The 23,339-nt window shown below is 38.7% G+C and overlaps 1 protein-coding gene across 1 annotated transcript; it reads right to left on the reverse strand.

Moving 5' to 3' along the window:
- Positions 1-6,089: 6,089 nt before the first annotated feature.
- On the reverse strand, positions 6,090-21,352 carry BLOC1S6 (biogenesis of lysosomal organelles complex 1 subunit 6). The gene is made up of 5 exons (XM_061180351.1): positions 21,173-21,352; positions 15,758-15,899; positions 11,375-11,462; positions 9,032-9,118; positions 6,090-8,323 (listed from the first exon to the last, which is right to left on the reverse strand). Exons 1-5 carry the CDS (start codon positions 21,252-21,254, stop codon positions 8,204-8,206), a joined length of 519 nt encoding a protein of 172 aa, XP_061036334.1. The 5' UTR covers positions 21,255-21,352; the 3' UTR covers positions 6,090-8,203.
- Between the last annotated feature and the right edge of the window lie 1,987 nt (positions 21,353-23,339).

Consider the following 23,339-nt stretch of genomic DNA (forward strand, 5'->3'; position numbering starts at 1 on the left):
GAAGATTAGGGTGGGTGTGTCAAAGCCTGATTTACATGCCAGTCTGCATCCTTAATAACAGGTCTAACTTCTAAGGGGGCACAAGCTGCTGCTCAGAACGACACCTCTCTTGGGAACGGAGGGTGAATCAGTAGAATAAGAGGCTCCAGGATGGACTGCAGAGAGGCAAGGTGTCTCATGTGTGCCTCTCCTCCTCTCTCCTCGACATTATTCTTTCAATCCAGACAGGAAAGGTACATCTGCCCTCATTCAGAAGCGATCTCTTCCCAGCTCCCTCATTGTGCGAGGGTAAATTCACGGACCTTAGGATTCTTCTGAGGCCCAGGCTGTGAGGTAGTTAAAGGCTACAAAAATCTCATCTGAGATGAGGGCTTTTGCCTGGATGCTGCCACTGCACCAAGCAGATGGATTGGTGAAGCAACAGCCCATAAGCCAACATTCCTTGAGAGCCATGGGATACAAGGTGTCTCATAATGTTAATGCCGGAAGAGTCTTAGGGATCACCTCCTGTCTGCATGTTTACCCCTGAGGGAAACTGAACTGCTCAGGGACCTCCAGTGAGGAAATCTGGCTTCTCCTCCTGTGTTCTTCCCCCAAAGCCATAAAAGTGCAAAAAGAGATGGAGCTGAGTGGTCAGCTGAAGACCCAGAAATGCAGGCCAAGCAAGGCAACATCCATGATAGCTTTCTCGAGGCGGTGGTGGTGGTGAATGTCTCAAAACACCTGTAATGGGAATGTCCTGGCCCTTCTGGAGTCGCTCACTTCTCCCAGCAGCTTTGCCCTTCTTCCGTCTACTCCAGCAGTAGTAGCATCTCAAGGGAAGGCTCCTGAGCCGCATCTCGCCCAGGTGCAGTCTCACTGTTGCTTGTTTCTATTGCAGAAATGTGGAGTTTCAGAGTCAGTCTAAAATTAAAACAGCCTTGCAGGAAAATCAAAGAAGAGTTCTGTGCATTCTTCCTACTAGGCTCTCTCCTAACAGGGAAACACATGCTTCCTCCACTTCTTCCAATATTATCAGACTGGATTAAACGAATTAGCAGATGGTTCGTCCACATAATTCCCTATCATTGGTATAGCTTTAGAGAAAGATTTAAAGTAAAACTCCCAAGCCTATTTCTATCTCTGGTCCTAGGGTCTCTAGCCCAAGAAAATTCCCCAGCAACGTGGTAGTTTTGGGTTTCTCCCAGAATCAAATTCAGCTCCAACACTTGCAGCTGTGTGATCTGGGCAGTTACTCAGACTCAATGTGTCTCAGCTGTCCTCATCTGTAAAATGTCCTCATCTATAAAATGCTGATAAGGATATGGTGTTAGGGTGGTAACTCCTAAAGTTGCTGTTATGAGATGATGTGTATAAAGCACCTGGCATATAACAGATGCTCAACAGAGCTAGGGCTCTGAACTTTAGGCTTGGGAATGAGCTGGAAGTAGATGTGGGATAAGAAATCCAGCCAGAGATGAGAACACTCTAGGAAACTGGATAAAACAAGAGAAAAACCGCAGCAAGCAATGAGAGTAAGTGTGTGGCTGGCAGCAGCACTGCTCCTACCTGGGTGCTGGTCAGTGTGCTGGTCAGTGTTATCTTCTTCCTTGAACTCCTGGATTAGCAGGCATGGAAACACATCATCTCCTAAATAGCATCCTTATTATTAAATTATATAGTGCACACTAAAACACTTTGAAAGATATAACATGCTAGGAAAACTAAAAGACAATGACAATGCTAGATGCCTAACGTTGCAATAAATAAAGAATTGTTAAGGTTATCTCATAAATAAGGGAAGTAGGGGACGGGAGGGTGGTACTGTGGAAAACAGGAATCTTAGCCCAGTAATTAAATCCCATAGGGACCTAAGAAAAGCCCAGCACCCAGGTCACACAGAGCCTTATACAGGAAAATAGCTCGGGATCCCAGATATTTTGAGGGGTCTATGACCTTGTCCCCTTTCAGAAGTAGAAGTTCATGGATCCCTACTCCTCCCCACATAACACTCAGCTGTTCTGTCTGCTTCTGTGTGTCTTCTCATTTCTCCTTCAATTACTAAAGGGCTGATTCTCTCCGAGTATTCTAATATATATTCCCAAGACAGTACCCGACTAGGCCAATGAGATACTCTATGTCCCCATCTAGGCAGAGTTTTTCCTGCTAGGCTAATTTTTCCACCACTGAGCCCATGGGTTGGCTGCCCCTGGGCCAGGTGTTCACCCCAGATCCTATCAGCAAAGGCCCAATGGGGACAGTCAGGTGAATAAAAGCACAGAACTCCTGAGACCTTTGCCCATGGAAAGATCTTTGGCCTGGAATGTTTTTCTTAGAACAGTATTCTGAGCATGGTGGATGATGATAGATGATTGGAAAAGGGTGGGGGGAGGGGGGGGACCCTCAAGCCTAACATCAAACTAAAAGATTCAGAAAGTTAGAAAAATGTAGTTTTAAACCTGATGTTTCACAGATCACCTTCCAACATCTCACTGTTTAAACAAAAGTTCAGACCACACAGAAAACCCTGACTTACCAAAAACACTATAGTTGAAAACGCTTAGGCCAAACTTCATCAAACTAGTTGAGACAATACAGAATTTGTAGACTAGGGGAGCAGAGTACCACAAGATGGCAGCATTGTCCCTTCTGTGCTTCATCAGGTTTTAATTTTAAGATGTGCTCATCTGTTGAGCCTGATCTAAAACTGCCCACCTCTTCCTAGAAGCCATTTTTAAGAAAACTGAACAGCCCCTAGTTAATAGAGAAGGTATAAAGCTACAACTGATGTAGCATCTATTTTTCTACAGTCCCGTACACATATTATCTCTGAGCTCATTTTATTCCCAAGATCTTGGGACTTGCTATCATTTTTTTTTTTTTTCTTTTTAGTCTAATTGAGTACGTAATCAGGGATGGAAGCAGTGGCTCAGATTATCCAAGGATTACAGACTCCCAAGACATGTTTCAATTTCAGGAACTTAATCTTTTTATTGTAATAGTCCCTATTTGGCATTTATGTAATCCAGGTTTTTATTATAGCTATTTTTAATATCTGTTTATTTCTCTTACTAGATTCAATTCAGTCTCAATCATGATGGCTAATTTTATGTGACAACTTGGCTAGACCATGGTACCTAGATATTTGGGCAAATATCAGGCAAATATCAGTCTAGATGTTGCTGTGAAGGCATTTTTTGGATGAGACTAACATTTAAATCAGCAGACTTTAAGATTACCCTCCATAATGTGAGTGGACCTCAACCAATGAGTTGAAAGTCTTAAGAGAAAAAGACTAAGAAAATTCCCCCTGAGAAAGAGCGAATTCTGCCTCCATACTGCCTTTGAACTCAAGCTGCAACATCAACTCTTCCCTGCGTCCCCAGCCTGCTTGCCTGCCCTGCAGATTTTGCAATTGCCAGCTCCCACGATCATATAAGCCATTTCCTTAAAATAAATATCTCTATCTCTACCTCTACCTCTCTCTCTCTCTACACACACACACACACACAGCGATTCATTCTGTTTCTCTGGAGAACCCTGATTAATAACTATAGGCCAGGCACTACTGCACCATGGAACAGAAATGACTAAGAAATATCCTCGATCTTGAGAGACATTTGAACACATAACAATACTGTAAATGCTAAGGCAAATATATTAAGTACTATAGAACACAAGAAAAAAATTCTTTGGGAAGTGGTTTGAAAAACCATAAAGAAGAGACATTTGAGTTGCAAAGAACGAATAGGTGTCTAACAGGAAGACATGAAAGAACCAAGGATCCTAGTGGAAATCCTGTGAACAAAAACAAGCATGCACAAAGGGGCAAAATAAGCACCATCCCCACATGTGAATATGTGACTTCAAGATACCATGATATAACACCCAACATTTCTTGAGCTCTTCCTATTTTTTTACGGGCTTTTATATGGGTATCACAAAACCTCATAACCTTATGAAGCCAGAAACACTTATCCCAACTTTACAGTTTAGGAAACTGAAAGGTACACAGGGTTTAAGCAAGTCCAAGGCCCTAAATCAAGTAGGAATATAAACCACAGCAGTCTGACTTCAGGTCCACAATCCTAACCACTATATTATGAAGGTTCTATATTCTTTAAAATTTAAAGGTTTATGATCAAAGCAGAGGCCAGGAAACTTCAGGTCTATATACATGTGTTTATTTCTTAGTATTTATTCTCTTGTACTAAGTGTTCAATATACTTTTTGACTCTCTTTTCCAAAATCCTAATAAAAGTCAAACCTGGAATAGGAGTGAGCAGCACCCATACACGCTTATCCAAATTTGAGCACTGCAGGCCTCCTGAAGCACTTTAGGAATATACATTACCTAAACCAGAACGAACAGCATGCTACCTTTTCTTCAGTTTACGATGAAGTGACAGTAGGGGGCGACCTCATCTTAAAACAGGTGGATATTATTAATTTATTATTCTTCACAAGCCTATAAGCCTCCTTTAGTCAAGGTACACAAAAGACACATCACCTTTCCCTTCTACCTCGGACGTGGCCTTTCCTTTTCTTTTTCTCTATTACCATCCCCAACCCACCCCAAATTTCACCGATCTTCTCTTTGACTGCCCTTCCTTCACATTGTATTTCTTTGGAATTTCTGCTTTAAGTGCTTTTTAAACTAGTCATTAGAACCATCACCCTTGACTACTCCCCTTCACTCTCTTAATGGCTTTGAAAATAAACCTAGTTCACCCAAATGTTAACCTGAAGACTAGATGGCACCTGGCCTCATACATGCAGGCAGAGCTAAAACAGTGTGAATAAGCTATCAATAGAACAAATCTTAAATATCTGATTCATCTGTACAAGCATAATATCTGAACAAATATGCAAAATAGGAACTATCTTGATCCAAAAGGAAAGCCTAGAAACTAAGTAACTTTTAAAAATATGTGCACAGTGAGGTCTGAAGGTTTAATGATTAAGAATCATTGCTTTAGGGACTTCCCTGGTGGTGCAGTGGTTAAGAATCTGCCTGCCTATGCAGGGGACACGCGTTCAAGCCCTGGTCCGGGAAGATCCCACATGCTGCAGGGCATCTGGGCCCATGCACCACAGCTACTGAGCCTGCGCTCTAGAGCCCGGGAGCCACAACTACTGAAGCCCACGTGCCTAGAGCCCGTGCTCCACAACAAGAGAAGCCACCGCAATGAGAAGCCCAAGCACCGCAACAAAGAGTAGCCCCTGCTCGCCACAACTAGAGAAAAGCCCGTGCGTAGTAACAAAGACCTAACACAGCCAAAAATAAAATAAATAAAATAAAAATAAATTAAAAAAACAAAAGTAGTAGCTATATTCTTATTCTCAAATAGTGAAGAACTTTATGAAGTTGGGTTATTTCAGGCAGAATCTTTTCATAACACTTTCTATCACCTTTCCGAAAAGGATTTCATGAGCCGACCAGTCACTCTGTGACACAACCTACAGAGAACATTAAGAGGAAGATGACAGGAGAGGAAAGCAAAGGAAAGGAATGTCTGAAATAAAGTACATAAAGGGAAGTATACAGTGCTGTGTGCACACCAGTGCTTGATAAATGATACTGGATAATTCATAGACCTTTCTTTTCTTTATTAAATGTGTAAAAAGGAGTCCTCATTTTACAAGCTCAAAATCAGACAAGTATATGAGGGTATATAATTGGCATATTTATAAACTGTATCCACCCAAAAATTCACTGCGGACACAATCCATACTACATTCAACGTCTGCATATTTACATGATACCTCCTACAAAGTAAATAGAAAATTAACTCCCATCACTTTAGTTCAGTACATATATGATATAGTTTCAAAACAAAGGCAATTTTTTTCAACCAAAACACCAAAGGCAATTTTTTTCAACTCAAGTACCAATTCATAATTTTGTGCAAAAATACAGCAAGACTAATTATAAGGGTTCTGTTCAGTTTTAGTCAGTAAGATATGCTTGTACGCTACTGAAATACAGCTGAAGTTTTAGATTTTAATTGCCAAAGTAACAGTACTTCTGATTTACAATTGACCTAAAAATAGTGGATCCTAATATATATTCTTGACATTTTAAAAAATCTTCAAAATGTAAATAATACATTTCTAAAAGTACATGTGCCTTGCCATTCATTCAATAAACATGATTTATTTAAATACAGGTCACAAAAGTTCAATTAACCAGAATTCTATACCTATTTCCGGCCTGCTATTTATTTCAGTCTTAAATCTGACTTTATATCAAAAGCAGCAGTTTAAGAATTTACTTCATAAGATTAATCCCAAGAGTTACTGGGTAGCTTTCAAACTATTTCACTCCTTATAAATATAAATCACTAGAAAGTCTAGACCAGTGGTTCCTTGCATTGGACTTATCTGGGGGGCTCTTTAAAATGTGCATGGGCCCTACCTAAGAACTAATGAGTAAAAATCTTCAAGAGTATATTTTTTTAAAGTTTCCAGGTGCTAATATGCAGCCCAGTGTGGAAACCTCTGACCTAGATCACTAGACCAGCGGTTCTCAACTTATAAGGTACATCAGAATCACTTGAGGAAACTTTTTGAAAAGGAAAAAAAGAGAAAAACAAACAGATTTGCTTCAGTAGATTGAGAGTGGTGTCCAGGAACCAGCATTTTAAACAATCATTGCGGTTGGCCACCACAAATCACTCTAAGAAACAATGCACAGCCTCTGTCAGGTTATAAACGAGCACATTCAGCAGTTTAGGTGACACTGTCCTGCCAGTGCTAACGATCCTGCCCTAGGAGTTTTAGCCAGTGTTTGAGGGCAACACATAGCCTTTAAAAATAAAATATATTTATACTCTTAAACATAAGGTCAAAACCAAGTGAATTGTGAGATCATAATTCATTCACTAAAGAAGGGAAAGGTTTTCAAACAAATTTTTTAAACCTTTAAACAGACCAGTTCTTAGCACTCGACATAAATCTAATGCCTTCTCCATCATTGGTTAGCCTGATATGTGATCAGAGGTAGTGAGTGATTCCAGCTTACCAAATGTAACGTAGGTTATAAAAGATACACATTCTAATCATAATCTGTAATCTAATCTGTACAGTCTCTATGTAATAGAGATTGGACATCATGGATATTAAATACTACTAAAACAGTGAATAATACACTCTCAATTTAAAACAATGAAACTTCATAATATTTCCCTCACATAATAAATTTCTACATGTAATATTGGGGGAGGGGGGATCTAGAAAACACTAAAGGTATCATGCTGCCTCTTTTGTGAAGAAGCTATAATGGGTAGTTGGTATGTATCATTCTACTTTAAGAATTTTTTTTAAAAGCACAGAAAAAGTAACCACATGTAAGACCACACAGGAAATCAGAGGATACCTAGAACTAGCAGTGAGACTTTCCACTTGGAAAGTTGGGTCCATTATCTTATCAGCTTGACAACTGTATCTCACAGTGTGTGATGACTGTTACTAAGAATCATAAATATTTAAACACATTTGAGTGTGTGAAAGCTACACCACCCCCGCCAAACTTTAGGAATAGATATAATCTACTTTGAACCCAGAAGCAGCATAAGGAAAAAACAGCAACAACAAAGCTAGGAAGCAGATATAGTATATGGTTAGTGGAATCTACATGGCATCTTGCTCACCTATGCTATGTCTAAGATGCTACTATTTCCTGTGTACACACTTTTCTATCATGTTCTTCACAAAGGCTTATACCACCTCTTTTCCAGTGGCATATGTGATTAAACAGCTGGCAATTCTTAACCAAACAATGAAAAGGCAACTGCCAAAACCCAGCGCTGTATTGCCAGAAAGGCAATTCATTTCATAAAATAAGAAACTGAAACTCTTAAATCCACACTTATTAAGAAGCTAAACAATTCATACTAATTTTTAACCACTTATAGTCTAGACTATTAAAACAAACCATTTTCCAGTTTATAAATGACTTAACGCCAAAATAATGAATTTTAAAAAGCAAAACAAAGTTGAAAAATTACATATAAAATATCCAAACCAAGTGATATTATGTCTTCTACTTAGGAAAAAAAGCTTCTTGAATGGCTGAAATGAAGATAGAGAGACAGCACTCGTGGGAAAAGGATTTCAAAACATAACACAATGGTATAAGGCACTACCTTAACTTCAGTCTACACTGGGTCATCTCAAATCCAGAACATGAACAGGGGAAGGAAGGACACAAACATCCAACTTCTCACGTCCTTTTAGCTGGTTTGGCAGTTAACTGCTTTTCTCTTTCAAATTCCTTCTCTCGTTGCTGCTCCCTTTCCAGCTCTTCTTTTTGCCTCTTCTGCTGCAGTTTAAGTGCTCTTTTCTAAGTCAAAAAAATTTAAAAATCAAGAGAGCAAAAGGCTTATAGGTTATGGCCTAATTTAAAAGTAGTAGTGTTTTTAGAGAACAAACTAGTGGTTTATGGGGGAGTGCAATATAGGGGTGGGGGAGTGGGAGGTTCAAACTACTGGGTGTAAGACAGGCTCAAGGATGTATTGTACAACATGGGGAATATAGCCAATATTTTGTAATAACTGTAACTGGAAAGTAACCTTTATATTAAATTAAAAATAAAAAATTAAAAAAAATTTTTAAGTAATAGTGCTTTAAGGTAATCAATACATAATAATAAATTTCATGTTTAACTTTTAAATTTCTTCAGTGTAACTTTTTTTTATTGAAGTATAGTTGCTGTATAGTATAAGTTACAGGTGTACAATATAGTGATTCACAATTTTTAAATGTTCTGGGTAATTTAAGGTCTCCTTGATAAAAAAATTCTGTTACTCAAAACTCTTATTAAATGAGAAATACAGTGACATATTCAGAGAATGTGAGCCCACCAGCCCAGCTATTAGTAGAAAAGCCCGGAGTGGGGTTAATAAGAATGTGTTTTAAAAGAAAACAATGTACCATGAATTAAGTATCCTATTGTATATGAATATATAAGAAGTCAGAAAATGAATACTGAAGAAAAACAGACAATTAAACCTCTACTTCTATAAGGACTGTGAAAGAATTTTCGACTCACTTTTAACTTTGATGTCTTTTCATGAAGCATCAGCATCTCTTTTCTTATATTCACCAACTTGGCATGATAGTGTTTAGCTTCAGTGAACTTAAGATGGAAAAGTAAATTTAAAAGTCAATTTAAAACAAACTGAAATATCAAAATGGATAAATAAATCAATACCTAAATTACAGTTCATTCTGCCTAAATTTGTCAAAATTTTTGAAGATCTAATTATCTCCATATTTTAATTCCAAGATTCAAATTTAATTTAAACCACTAGTAGGCTTTTGAGAATATTTGATTCAGTTCAGATTGATTAAAAGTTACTAAACATAAAATAGACATTTATATTCTGTAAGATAACATTTTGCCTTAAAAACATGCAATATAATTGGGAGATTGGGATTGACATATATACACTGATACGTATAAAACAGATAACTAATAAGAACCTGCTGTATAAAAAAATAAATAAAATAAAACTCAAAAATTCAAAAAAATAAAAACCATGCAATATAATTCTAAAATTTTAGTAAGACTATCCAACAATGCTATCAGTTTCATTTAAGAAAAGTAAAACACTCTCTACTGCCTTTACAAGGGAGAGACTGAGCCAGGGTACACAGGACAGTTTAAGTGAAGTGTCTGCCCATCAGGAAAAACCAAGCTGTGGCCAGAGAGCCCTGAGAAGGCTGTGGACAAGTCTGATCATATTCTTTGGGCTTCTGAAGTCAGACCAAGGAGAACAATCTCTGTAAGGACACTTTTCTTCCCAAGGAGTGATAAGTATAGACTTTCCATCTCAGCCAGAGATGGACGAGAAGGGAAAAAAAACACCTCATTCTCAGGAAGGAAGGTAACAGAAAGAGAAGATCAGGTAAAAAAAAGGAAAGAAGTGTCAGTACAGAGATTAGCAGCCTTAATGTAGCTACAAGTAAAGTCAGAGTCTGATGAGCTCTAGAGCTTACAGACCCTCTTTCTCTCTCTCTGCGCTTCTATTTTTCAGTTCCTGAATGACAATCAAAACCACTCTTGGGGGACTTCCCTGGTGGCGCAGTGGTTAAGCATCCGCCTGCCAATGCAGGGGACACGGGTTCGAGCCCTGGTCCGGGAAGATCCCACATGCCGTGGAGCAACTAAGCCCATGTGCCACAACTACTGAGCTTGTGCTCTAGAGCCCGCAAGCCACAACTACTGAGCCTGAGTGCTGCAACTAGTGAAGCCCGCGTGCCTAGAGCCCATGCTCCGCAACAAGAGGAGCCACCGCAACGAGAAGCCTGCACACCGCAATGAAAAGTAGCCCCGGCTTGCCGCAACTAGAGAAAGCCCACGCACAGGAACAAAGCCCTAACGCAGCCAAAAATAAAAAAATAAAATTAAAAAAACAAACAAACAAACAAAAAAACACCACTCATGGGCTGAGAGAAGGAAAAAGAGCAAGACTTAGCTTCTGCCCTTTCAGATGGAAGCGACAGTATTACATATGCTTGGTTCATTCATTCAACAAATATGTAGTTCTGCTGCAACATGAACTCAATGGAGAAGACAAAGACCACCTCCTTCACAAATCAAGAACTACTGAGTAGAAGACTTTGTATTTACTACCACAGGCCTCTGCCTAATACTAGAGAAGGTGGACTTGGTTTTTGATTGTTATAAAAGGAAAACATTAATAAGCCACATTTTTCCAATGAAAAGTCCATTCTTTGACGTATATATGAAAGTCCACAAAATCATGCAAACTAAGCTATTTCTAATGTTCCAGGTAAAGAGAAAGGTAGCCACAAGTTCCTTATTTCTGTTAATTCTCCATTTCCTAAAATAAAGAGTATTAGTTCCTCTCATCAAAAAGCTATAAAGTTTCTGATGAAATTCAACTACTGTCACTTACATTGAAAGACATAAAGGGGACGTAAAGGACCCTCAAACAGTCTGTTTCAGCGTTAATTTGTTATGGCATTATGAAAATGCCATACAATTAAATAAATGCTAATTTTAAAAACCATGTACTTGATAAAGAGAGATGTGCTTTCATTAAAGGGAAAAATAGTACCTCCAAAGTTCCTTACTTTTACTTCTCTTTTATTAGTCTTTAATTATGAGCAGATCTATTCCAAACTTTCATATATAAGCTCAATCTCCTATCACAAGTTCAACATTTGAAAGCTAACAATTCAAGACAATAGAAGGTCTAATAAAGTAAATCAAGCTTTCCTGTTAAACAACAAATTCTAAACTTTAAAAATTAGAGGAAAACATACATAAGTATCTCAAACATACATAAGTACAAAGTTGGGAGGATAAACCTAGCTATTTCTAAAACAAGATGTCATTAAGCTATGTCAACTAAATCATACTTACCAAAGCATTAATATCCAACATAGAATGACATTCTTTAAATTTTGAAATCTCTTGTTCCAGTGTGTCTAATAATACAACTTGGTTCTGTCTGAAACAGAAGCACACAGCCAAAATAAACTTTACATACTTTAAATGATGGTTCATTAAAAGCAATCACATTTATCTTGGTTAATGTTAAAAGTGGAAATTAAGTTGGAAATTTATTGACTCTCCAAGGCTTATTTAGTTTATCATAATCTTTTTCAAAATAATATTCCAAAGCCAAAATAATATTCCAATATTCTGATAATTAAATACGTCTTTTATTCTTGCCTCAATTTCAGATTTGAATAACATCAAACCATTTTAAATTATTTTATTACTTATTTCTAACAACTCTCTGTATTAGCCCCAAAAAAGTTTTTTTTATACTATCTTGCCCAAGAAACTTGATGTTTTATATATATTAAAATTGTAACATTACCATAAAGGAAGAGGAGCAGTGACTTTTTAGATTAGAGTTGGAAAAAAAGCAGTATCAAGGGATAATAATCAGTTGGTATGATCTTGGAAATTTAGTTTCTCTGGACCTAAATTTCTTCATTTACAAAGTAAGAAGGTCAGACCAAATAATTTCTAAGACTCCTCAATAAAATCTGATTCAAAACTTGCTATTGAGGAAGAGAAGCCAACTTCTCTGATATTCTTCTCCAGATCAACCAATGCTAGGATCACAGGAATAAGTGACACTGTGGGGGATCACTTAATTAAATATTTTAAAGAATACTATAGACAAAGAAAAATATGATATGATGTGCTTGCAGAAGTATGCTAAACAGAGAACAACAATGAAAAAAAGAAATAGCAATGAAGAGACTGAAGGGCAGTTAAAACACCTCCACCATCCAGCACTGAATATGGCATATCCTACAGGTCATAAGTGTCCCTTCAGCTCTGACTGGAGACCACAGAAGGTGAAACCAGAATGGATGAGAGGAGAACCCAGCAAGCCAATGATCCAAGACAAGCAGGACAGCAAAAACAGGCTGTTACAACTGGAAAACAATAAAAAATAAACAAAACCAAAAGTTGGTTCTTCCAAAATATTGATAAAATTGATAAACTTCTAGCTAGACTAACAAAGAAAAAGAGAGAGGAGATACAAATTACTAACATAATTTATGGAAGAGGGGTCATCACTACTTATCTCATGGACATTAAAAGGATAATAAAGGAATACTACAGGTAGCTCTATGCTCACCAATTTGATAACTTAGATGGAAATGACTAACTCCTTGAAAGACACAAACTACCAAAACTCACACAAGGAGAAACATAATCTAAGTAGGCCTATATCTATAAGTAGTAACCTTCCAGAAATCAAAGTACCAGGAACAGACGGCTTCATGGCGATTTCTACCAAACATTTTAGGAAGAAATTATACCAATTCTCCACAATCTCTTTCAGAAAACAGAAGTAAAGGGAGCACTTCCTAACTCATTCTATGAGGCCAGCATTATCCTAAAATCAAAACCAGATAAAGACATTATAAGAGGGACTTCCCTGGTGGCACAGTGGTTAAGAATCCACCTGCCAATGCATGGGACACAGGTTTAAGCCCTGGTCCGGGAAGATCCCACATACCACGGAGCAACTGGGCCCATGCGCCACAACTACTGAGCCTGCGCTCTAGAGCCCACGAGCCACAACTACTGAAGCCCGCGTGCCTAGAACCCATGCTCCGCAACAAAGAAAAGCCACTGCAAGGAGAAGCCCACACACCACAACAAAGAGCAGCCCCTGCTCGCTGCAAGGAGAGAAAGCCCGTGAGCATCAACGAAGACCCAACACAGCCAAAAATAAATAAATAAGTTTATTTTTTTAAAAAAGACATTACAAGAAAGGAAAACTATAGATCATTATCTTTCAAGAACATAGATGCAAAACTCCTCAACAAAATATCAACAAATCAAATCCAACAATGTATAAAAAGAATTATACACCACAACCAAGTGGGATTTATTCCAAGTATGCAAAGCTGGTTCAACATTTGAAAATCAATGTAACCCACAACATCAACTGGTTAAAGAAGAAAAATCATATATGGTCTTATCAGCGGATGAAGAAAAAGCATTTGACGAAGTCCAACACCATTCATGATTAAAAACACTCTCATCAAACTAGGAGGAGAGAGGAACTTCCCCAACTTGATAAAGAATATCTTTTTAAAAACCGTACAGCTAATATTGCACTTGTGGTAAGAAACTAGATGCTTTCCTCCTAAAGATCTGGAGCAAGGAAAGGATGTCCACTCTTACTACTCCTATTCAACATTTTACTGGAAGTCCTAGCTAATGCAATAAGACAAGAAAAGGAAATAAAAGGTATACAGATTAGAAAGGAAGAAATAAAACTGTCTTTGTTCACAGATAACATGATTGCCTATGTGGAAAATCCCAAAGAATCAACAACAACAAAAACCCAGGAACGAATATGTGAATATAGCAAAGTTTCAGGATACAAGGTTAATATACAAAAGTCAGTTGCTTTCCTATATACCAGCAATGAACAATCAGAATTTTAAAACATACCATTTACAATAACCCCTGTCAGATGAAATAATCTGGTATAGACCTAACAAAATATGTATAGGATCTACATGCAAAAACTATTAAACTCTAATGAAAGAAATAAGAGAGATCTAAGTAATGAAGAGATATTCCAAGTACATGGAATAAAAAACTCAATAGTGCTAAGATATCAATTCTTCCCAACTTGATCTATAGGTTCAATACAATCTCAATTTAAATCCCAGAAAGTTATTTTGTAGATATCAACAAACTGATTCTAAAATTCACATGGAAAGGCAAAGACCTATAATAACCAAGACATACTGAAGAAGAACAAAGTTGGAAGACGTACATTACCAAATTTCAAGACTTACAGAAACTACAGAAATCAAGACAGCAGGATATTGGTGAAAGAACAGATACATTGATCAATGAGACAGTGTAGAAAGCTCTTAACTAGACCCATATATTTCTTTGTTCTTTCTCTGAAGTTTGCTTATCTTTCCTTAACACTCAAGAAGTTTAATAACTGCTTATTCATCATATTCAACTGTTATAAACAGTAGTTGATTTTACTATCATCATCATCAGCATCATCATCACTGTCTAGACGCCTAGGAAGATAAATGGGATTATTGAAACACTAAATTTTAGCCAATGTCCTCATCAATTACACTTTCCAATTAAACCTTGATTCCTAACTTCCTATAAATAAAGTGTTACCAGATATGTTTTGTTTGCAGAGTTTCTTACCTTCCTTCCGTCTATCATATATCATCCAAACTCACCCACAAAATCTTTGACTTTTCTGCCACAAGGATTGGCTGGTGTTAAAATACAAGACATACCACATACTGGGGAATAAAAAAAATCTTACTTGGAACTAGCAGAAAACTAAGAATGTTACCAGCTCCCTTAACTACAGTAGGGTACCACATGTAGTAGAACACAGTACCACTTTTATATTCATTTATCATCTTCAAACCCAAGGATTATAACATTAGTTACTAATATTTAAAAAATGGACATAGTTTTTGATTATTCCTCTCCTTTTGCCCTAATAAAGGCCTCTGAGATCAGTTTTCAAAGAGTAAGTCTTACAGCAGCAGTGGTTCATAGCCAGTTTAAAGGTGACCACCACAAAAAAGAAATAATAGGCCACCTTGGGCAATCCAGAGAGGTCCTGACCCAAAAGGAAGAAGCAGCTCAGACTGCTGTTTCTGGGTGACAGCTGATAAAATCAGAGTGTATATTTTTGCATATTGATTACACTTTATGGATTCCATTCTTCCTTATCCTGTTCCTCTCTTAGCTTATTCTCCAATCCTTTATTTAGCTAGTAGAGTTATAAACTAAGAATGAAATGGGTCATCTCCAGAAAAGATAATTAGGGATTTCTGGCAACTCATGTGAACCAGCAATTGAAAACAAATGTGACTCTTACGGAGGCAATTTTGCAGCTCTACTCAGAAACAGGTGTATACCCATTTGCAACATCCCCAAGAGGCGATTCTTTCCTAAAATAGTGAAGAGACACCAAAACTAATCAAAGAGTCTAGAAAAGATTTACGGGTACTTCTCAGAAGAGACCAAACACTCTAGGAGCATTTATTTCACTTTTTACATTTAGATTACTGTGTAATCTAAATTACACGTATACTATGTAATTTAGATTACTCCACTCCCATTTGCTAACACAAAAGATACAGAAATACTCCATTGTATTAAATGTTACGAAATATTATCCCTAATACAGTATATACTTTACTTATACAGTAAATTATGACCATGCCAGAGAAGAAATGAGTGCATCTATGGTTTTTTTCAGCTCACGTGAGTTCCTGGAGAGCTTGTTTTGATCTCTGCAGATCTGGCAAGTAGTGAGAAAGCAAGCCTTCTGCCAGTTGCTCCACAGCTTTGTCTTCTATGGTCAAGTCCTCTATTAACCCTTCATCTGGAGAAGTGTCACTTAAACCTGTCCCCAAGCAAAAAATCAAATTTAGGAAGCTTTTAAATTGACACAGGGGTAAGAAAGTAGCAGGGAGGGAGGAAAGGAGGCTGGCAGTGGAGTTCAGAGCACACACACAGGATACTATAGGTATCTTTTTTTTTTTTTTTAACTTTTACTTCCTGAGCATCCTCTAAAAATCAAGTTATGAGCACTCAAAGAATATTTTTAAGCTACTAGTACAAGGTAAAGTCTAGCTGAAAAGAACATTAACACACGCAAAATTCCATATGTGTATGTATTTTTCGGGGAAGGGGATTTAGTTTTCAATGAATTATTAAAGGAGTCTGAGGCCTAAAAGGAAGGAACAGTTACTGAATGGAAGCAAGAAATTCTTGTTTCCAAAAGCTTGCAGAATTTTTTTTTAATTAATTTATTTATTTTTGGGTGTGTTAAGTCTTCGTTGCTGTGCGTGAGCTTTATTTAGTTGCGGCAAGCGGGAGCTACTCTTCGTTGCATTGCATGGGCCTCTCACTGCGGTGGCCTCTCCCGCTGCGGAGGACGGGCTCCAGGCTCAGGGGCTTCAGTCATTGTGGCTCGTAGGCTCCAGAGCGCAGGCTCAGTAGCTGTGGCGCAGGGGCCTAGTTGCTCCGCAGCATGTGGGATCTTCCCGGACCAGGGCTCAAACCCGTGTCCCCTGCATTGGCAGGCAGACTCGTAACAACTGCGCCACCAGGGAAGCCCCTAGGGATTATATATTTTTTAAATGCAGGGACTTCCCTGGCAGTCCAGTGGTTAAGACTTCGCCTTCCAATGCAGGGGGTGCAGGTTTGATCCCTGGTCAGGGAGCTAAGATCCCACATGCCTCGCGGCCAAAAAACCAAAAGGTAAAACAGAAACAATATTGTAACAAATTCAATACAGACTTTAAAAAAATGGTCCACATTAAAAAAAAAAAAAAAAAAAACTTAAAAAAAAAATTTTTTAATAAATGCAATACCTAAAAATATTTTTTTTCAGTTCTATGGAAGTAATATGGGTCAACATTTATTTTGCATAGAGCTTGATATATTATTTACATATAAAGGGAGGGTCATTTGTTAGCAGGAAAGAAATTTTCTAAGAATTTCTCCTCTCTTGAGATTCAGAACCTTAATTTACCATAGAAAATAGTGTATAATAATTGTCTTCTGTGTAAACTAGATTTGATGCCAGGAACTATTTTATTCCTACCTTTCCTTTGAATAATAAGTGTAAGCATTGTGCCAGGCATTCAAAAATGTCTAACATGAATACCCATCAATCACTACTCCTACCAAGAAAAGTACAAAACAATTTCTAAACAGGGTTCAATGAATGGTTTGTAAGATTTTAGAATCACTGGTTTAGAATTAAAAAAAAAAAAAAAAGTGAAATGGCCACATTACTAAAATGGTACTCCAAAAGCATTTTTAAACTAATACTAAACTCTGAAACACCTCTCTTTAATCATAATCTGGTAATAATCCATAACATCAAATTAGATCATTATACAGAAAACGTTCATCACAATACATTGCTTATAGCTCATTTCCAAGTATAGTTTTTACCACAGATTTAAATTTTGGCAAGATTGAGGAAAACAACATGCTGTCATATTCAAAATTAGCTTTTAGAGATCAAAATAAATTAGTATGGTTTTTATTTGGATCCTGAGAAACATAAACAAACTTTGGAATTCTCTAGATTGCAAGGCAATATTCAAACAAGTAAGAGCTATCTAGAAACTGAAGCACTCCACAAGTGAAAGAAAAATCTAACGGGAAAAGTGAAGCATTTACAGATATTGCCATTGATGTTCCATCAGATGGGAAGTGAATAAAATATATCATTAATGTTATATATTATATATTATATATATTATATTTTATTATGATTAATGTCATTGCTAAAGGCTTGATTACAATAACAGTGCAAACAGCAGCAACTCTCTTTAAAAAATATAGAAGGGCTTCCCTGGTGGCGCAGTGGTTAAGAATCCACCAATGTAGGGGACACGGGTTCGAGCCCTGGTCCGAGAAGATACCACATGCCGCGGAGCAACTAAGCCCAGACACCACAACTACTGAACCTGCGCTCTGGAGCCCGCAAGCCACAACTACTGAGCCCGCGTGCCTAGGGCCCATGCTCCACAACAAAGAAAAGTCACCGCAATGAGAAGCACCGCAACAAACAGTAGCCCCCGCTCACCGCAACTAGAGAAAGCCAACACGCAGCAACGAAGACTTGACACAGCCAAAAATAAATTTAAAAAATAAATTTTAAAATATATATATATATATATATATATACACACAGGAAACATAAGTATTACAGATAAACAGAAACAACCAAATAAGGATATTTCAACTTTAAGGAATAACAACCAATACACCTTCCTTAAACTATATATACATTTTAACTCGCACACACAGCAACCCCCTTACCCTGCCCCAGTTTTCTGGTTAAGTTATTGGAAGAGTCGAAGTTACTCATGTTTTTACACACATTTATTCACTAAGTTCAAGGTATTTTATTGTGGGAGACAAGAAACATTTGCTGCACATACATTTTATGTACTAGTTTTTGAGGTTACAACAATAAATTAGGCAAGTCCCCTTCCCTGAAAAAGCTCAATACAGGGGAATCAGAGAATGTGAGAAGTGCCATAGATTAGAGAAAGATCACTTTCACCAGGGATATCAGGGAATAATTCCTAAAGGAGGTGTGGGCATCTGAGCTGAAGCTTGAAGAATGGATAGAATTTTCATTCCTTTCTTTTTTCTTTTTAAGTGTAACTCATTGTAAAAACTTAAAATACAAAAGAAGGGGGTATAACCTGAAAAGTAAAAATACTCCTCACTACCTTACTCCACAGAGAGTCACTCTGGAGTTTCTTACATAGCCTTCAAGAAATTGTCTTTGCATACCTATGGTTAAACCCTGTTTTTATCACAAATGAAATCTTGCTTATACTGTTCTACAAGTTTTCTCATAAATATGTATCTCAGATATGGTCAACATGTTTGAATCTACTCCATTCTTTTTAACAGAATTCTACCACATTTTGTTTAACCAGTTCCCTATTGTTATGGACTAAATGTGTCCTTCCCCCAAAATTCATATGTTGAAGCCCTAACCTCCAATGTAATGGTATCTGGAGGTGGGGGTCTTTGGGAAATAATTAAGTTTAGATGAGGTCTGAGTGTAGGGTCCCCATGATGGGATTATTGACCTTAAAAGAAGAGGAAGAGAGACCAGAACTCTCTCCTTCCACCATGTGAGGACACAGTGGAAGGCAGCCATCTGCAAGATCAGAAGAGGGTCCTCACCAGGAACATATTTTGCCCACACCTAGACCTTGGGCTTCACAGCCTCCAGAACTTCAAGGAATAAATGTCTGTTGTTTAAGCCACCAGCCTATGTTATTTTATTATAGCAGCCCAAGTAGACTAAGACAAAGAAAATAAGACACCTATTCCGCTTTTTGCTTTTTCAAACAATGTTGCAGTGAGCTTCCTTGCTTGTCTTTGCATATTCATGTCACTGTTTCTATAGAATAAATTCTTATAAATAGATTAATGGAACAAGGTGTTTATGCATTTTTTAATAGACATTGCAAAACTGCTTTCCTTAGAGATGTCACCAATTTACACTTCCATCAGCAACCTATGAGGGCTACTATTTCCAAATGGGTAAGAATTCTAAGGCAGGAGAGGAAGGGATGCAATATGGTAAAGGAAGCAGCATGAAGAAAAGTGGGAATATAGGATGGCTCTGGAAAGACAGGTTAGTTTGGGGTGTCTGGAGCATGAGACATATGCAGTAGTGAGCTCTAAGACCATGTGGCCAGCCTATGAGGACCCTTGAATGCGAAGATAATGTGTTTGGCCCTTAGTTTAGTAAGGAGCCATTTAAGGTTTCCAAGCAAGGAAATGACATGATGGGAGCTTTATCTTGGGGCAGTGATGTGACAGTGGGATAGATGGAATGAAGAATAAGAGACTGGAGGTGGACTAGCCTTACAACTGTTGTTGTAAAGGTGAAAATACAAAGAGGAGATGGAAATTGTACAGTAGAATCCCCTGGGCTAAACAGAGGTAGGAGGCAAGTGGGAGGAAAGAGTCAAGAGTAATGTCAAACACTGATGTGTATAAAATTGATGACTGATTTTAAAAAAAAAATAGAAGAAAAGATCGATAATTTCATCAAACTGAGAGAGTAATTGGGACAACTTTAGGATGCTGTGGTGTTTTGTTTCTTGATCTGGATAATAATATTCATCAAGTTATACTCTTTGATTTGTGAATCTAGATTATACCTCAATAAAATAATTTATTCTTGAAAAAAAAAAGAGTAATGTCAAAGTTTCAAGTGATAGTGACTTGGCACCATTAATAGGATCAGACATCTACTTTTATTTATGTACATGCTGTGTGTGAGACTAGTGCAAAATAACCATGTCAGAGTACCCAGCAAGCAGATGAAGGAGCAAGCAGAGAGACCCAACCTGCACTTATATACAAGGAAGTGATATTTATAGATGCAACTTAGGAAGGTGTGAAGAGAGGGAGGTCACTGAGGAAAAGCACCACCAAGAAAGGGCTGAGAGCACTATTTTGGGGTAACCCCTATATTTCTGGAACAGGAAGTACAAGTAAAGGTACATCCAAAGTCCTGAAGCCTTTCTCACCTAGGGTTCCTCATCTGAACCACAGAACACAGAAACTGCTTTGAGTGACTATCTTCTCAATTCTCCCTAGCATAGTACAAACATACTATCATTATGGATGCAGAGCAAGTCGATTCATTACATTCAATAGATGCTCTAGGCCATTAGGGTTTAAATCTCTCCTCGAACTCGGGTTGAGAAAGACTGCTGGAAGAAGGACGCAGTAAGGTCAAAAAGCAAGATAATCATTTCATGAGTGAGTGTGCAATAATACTGGATACATCAATTCTCTGAATTACAAACCAATCATCCTTCTGGTAAATTCATCCTCAACCACTAACGTGTAACAAATAGCCAACAGTGTGCTGGAGTCAATACACAAACTCAGAATGGCTTCACCATCAACCCCCACCAACAGCACCCCAAACACCGCTTCCCCCCAGATCTCGTTTCCTGCCTCCTCCTCTGGCCAGGAGGGCCGGCAAGGTTCCCTAGCTCCGCGCTGGGGCCAGAGCCTCGGGTCGGCAGCTGCCGAAAGCATCTTATTCCCGCGGGGCGGCCCGGAGACCCACCCACTCGGGTCCCGCCCGCCCCGCCCCACAGCACGTACCCGGCGTCGGGCCCCCGGCCTCCAGGCCGTCGGGTGGCCCTGCCAGGACCCCGTCCAGGGAAGGCGGCCCAGGGACACTCATGTCCCTCCCGCTGGGAACAGGGAAGGGGCAGTAGTACAGACTGTCAGGTACAGTGAGGAAGCACCGAACGCGTACAGAGCCCACCGGGACAGAAGCGACGGTCGCACCCGGAAGTGACGGAAGCGGAAGACGGCTCGGGGCACGTGACCGCGGGTCCGCCCTCCCGCTTTTTGCCTCCTCCATCCACCCACCCCCGGCGCTTCGGGGGTTCCGGGCGGACGTCCTAGTCTGGTCGGTCGGTGTCGGTGGTGTCAGTAGTCAGCTGGGCGGGGCTCACGTGCCTGCCTCCGATGGTGGTGGGGGGATGGAAGGGGCGGTGACGGGAAGGCGCAGCTTTTCAGTTTTGTGTCCTTGTTAAGGAAACACCTTAGGAAGAAGGACTGCGTGCTTTCCCTGAGATTTGGACCCATAAAAAATTCAGTGTTTAGCTCTCTTCAGCCTTGCTAATTGGGGGTTTGCCAGGATTCATCTCTCCTCTTGTTGACTGTAGATGAACGATTTAAGGCCTGCGTTGCAGCATCAATCTACCTGAACAAATTCAGCCAAATAACCGGAAACTGCACTTGCTGATATCCTGTGGGATGATGTCATGAATTTTGATGAAAAACACTTAGAAATGGGCAGAAGCAACCTCAGACCAAATAAAGTGATCAGCTATGCCCTCCTTACCTTAGACCCTCTTAGACTGTAATAGTGGCCTCCTAATGTTGCACCCCAAAATTGCCTGGCCAAACAATTTTTTCTATGTTGCAGGCAAAGCTGTTTTCAAAAAAAATGAGAATTTATCTCAAACCTCAGAAACTTGCACCTGCTCCCCATTGCCCTTATCAGTGCATTCGTACCCCTTCCTCTTTTGGCCTTCTTTCCTCTCAAGATTAGCTGCTCCTTACTACCTGTGGTAAGCAGAATAATGCCCCCACCAAAGATGTCCACAGACTTCACCCCCAGAACCTGTGAATATGCTGTTTCACTGCAAAAGCGTAATTAAGGTTGCTAGTCCCATGACTGTAAAATAGATTACCCGGAGTTACTGAGTGGGACTAACATAATCACAAGGGCCTTCAGACTGGAAAAGGGAGGCACAAGAAGAGAGTTAGGAGGGAGATGTGACTTTGAAGAATGACTAGAGCAATGCAACATTGCTGGCTTCGAAAATAGAGGAAGAGGGTTACCAGTGACCTCTAGAAGCTGGAAAACACAAGGAAATGGATTCACCGCTAGAGCCTCTAGAATGGAACTCAGCCCTGCCAACACCTCAATTTTATCCCAGTGAGAGCTGTATTGCACTTCTGACCTACAGAACTCTAAGATAACACACAAATTTGTATTGCTTTAAGTTTGTGGTTATTTGTTACTACTTCAATAGGAAAGTAATGTACTACCCTTCAAACATCCTTTGAAAACTATGCCCTTTCATGCCTGGAATATTTTATTCTTTTCAAAGTCCTACTCATCTTTCAAGGCTCGGCCTAAATAATACCTTTACTTTGAAATCATTCACAATCCTGCCTCCCCTTTCAACTCTCAGAAGGTAATAACCTTTTCCCAACTACAAAGCATCCTCCTGCTATTTAGGACTTAATCCATTCTTGTATTCGTTAGTTCTCTTCCTCTATCAAATTGCAAACTCCAAACAGAAATTCTTATTCACAGAAAACCATAATAGGTTCTCAATGAGTATTTGCTGAATGAGGTATTGATTTTCGAGCCCCAAATTCCAAATATCTATAATCTCCAAAGTCTGAATCACACAAGATGGCACCTGATAAATGCCTGGTAACCTTAGCTGATTGTTAGTATTATCTCCTAACTAGATACTAAGACCTTCTGGAATAGACCCTTGTTCTACAGGTGGTCTGTAACCTCTTTATCTCTTAGCACAGTATTAAGCATATTACTTGGATTTTTAAATACTGGTTATTTAAATTTAATGGATGAAATTAATTAAACATTAAAATGTTAAGCAAAAAAGAACATTTAAAAGAGTGAATGTTCTTGTAAAGCATTTTAACTTTACTTCGTGTGACAAAAATGAATCGGCCAAATAGACAAGGAGGACTTTCTGCCAGACCTACGTTGCTTTTC

Source organism: Eubalaena glacialis, chromosome 2, assembly GCF_028564815.1.
Source record: "Eubalaena glacialis isolate mEubGla1 chromosome 2, mEubGla1.1.hap2.+ XY, whole genome shotgun sequence".
Classification (NCBI taxonomy): Eukaryota; Metazoa; Chordata; class Mammalia; order Artiodactyla; family Balaenidae; genus Eubalaena; species Eubalaena glacialis.

Coding starts and splice junctions, on each gene's coding strand:
- BLOC1S6 (XM_061180351.1), bottom strand. CDS start 21,254: ATGAGTGTCCCTGGGCCGCCTTCCCTGGACGGGGTCCTGGCAGGGCCA. Junction 11,463..15,757: donor CAAGCTCTCCAGGAACTCAC/GTGAGCTGAAAA, acceptor CTTCTGTTTCAG/ACAGAACCAAGTTGTATTAT. Junction 8,324..9,031: donor AAAAGACATCAAAGTTAAAA/GTGAGTCGAAAA, acceptor TTTTTGACTTAG/AAAAGAGCACTTAAACTGCA.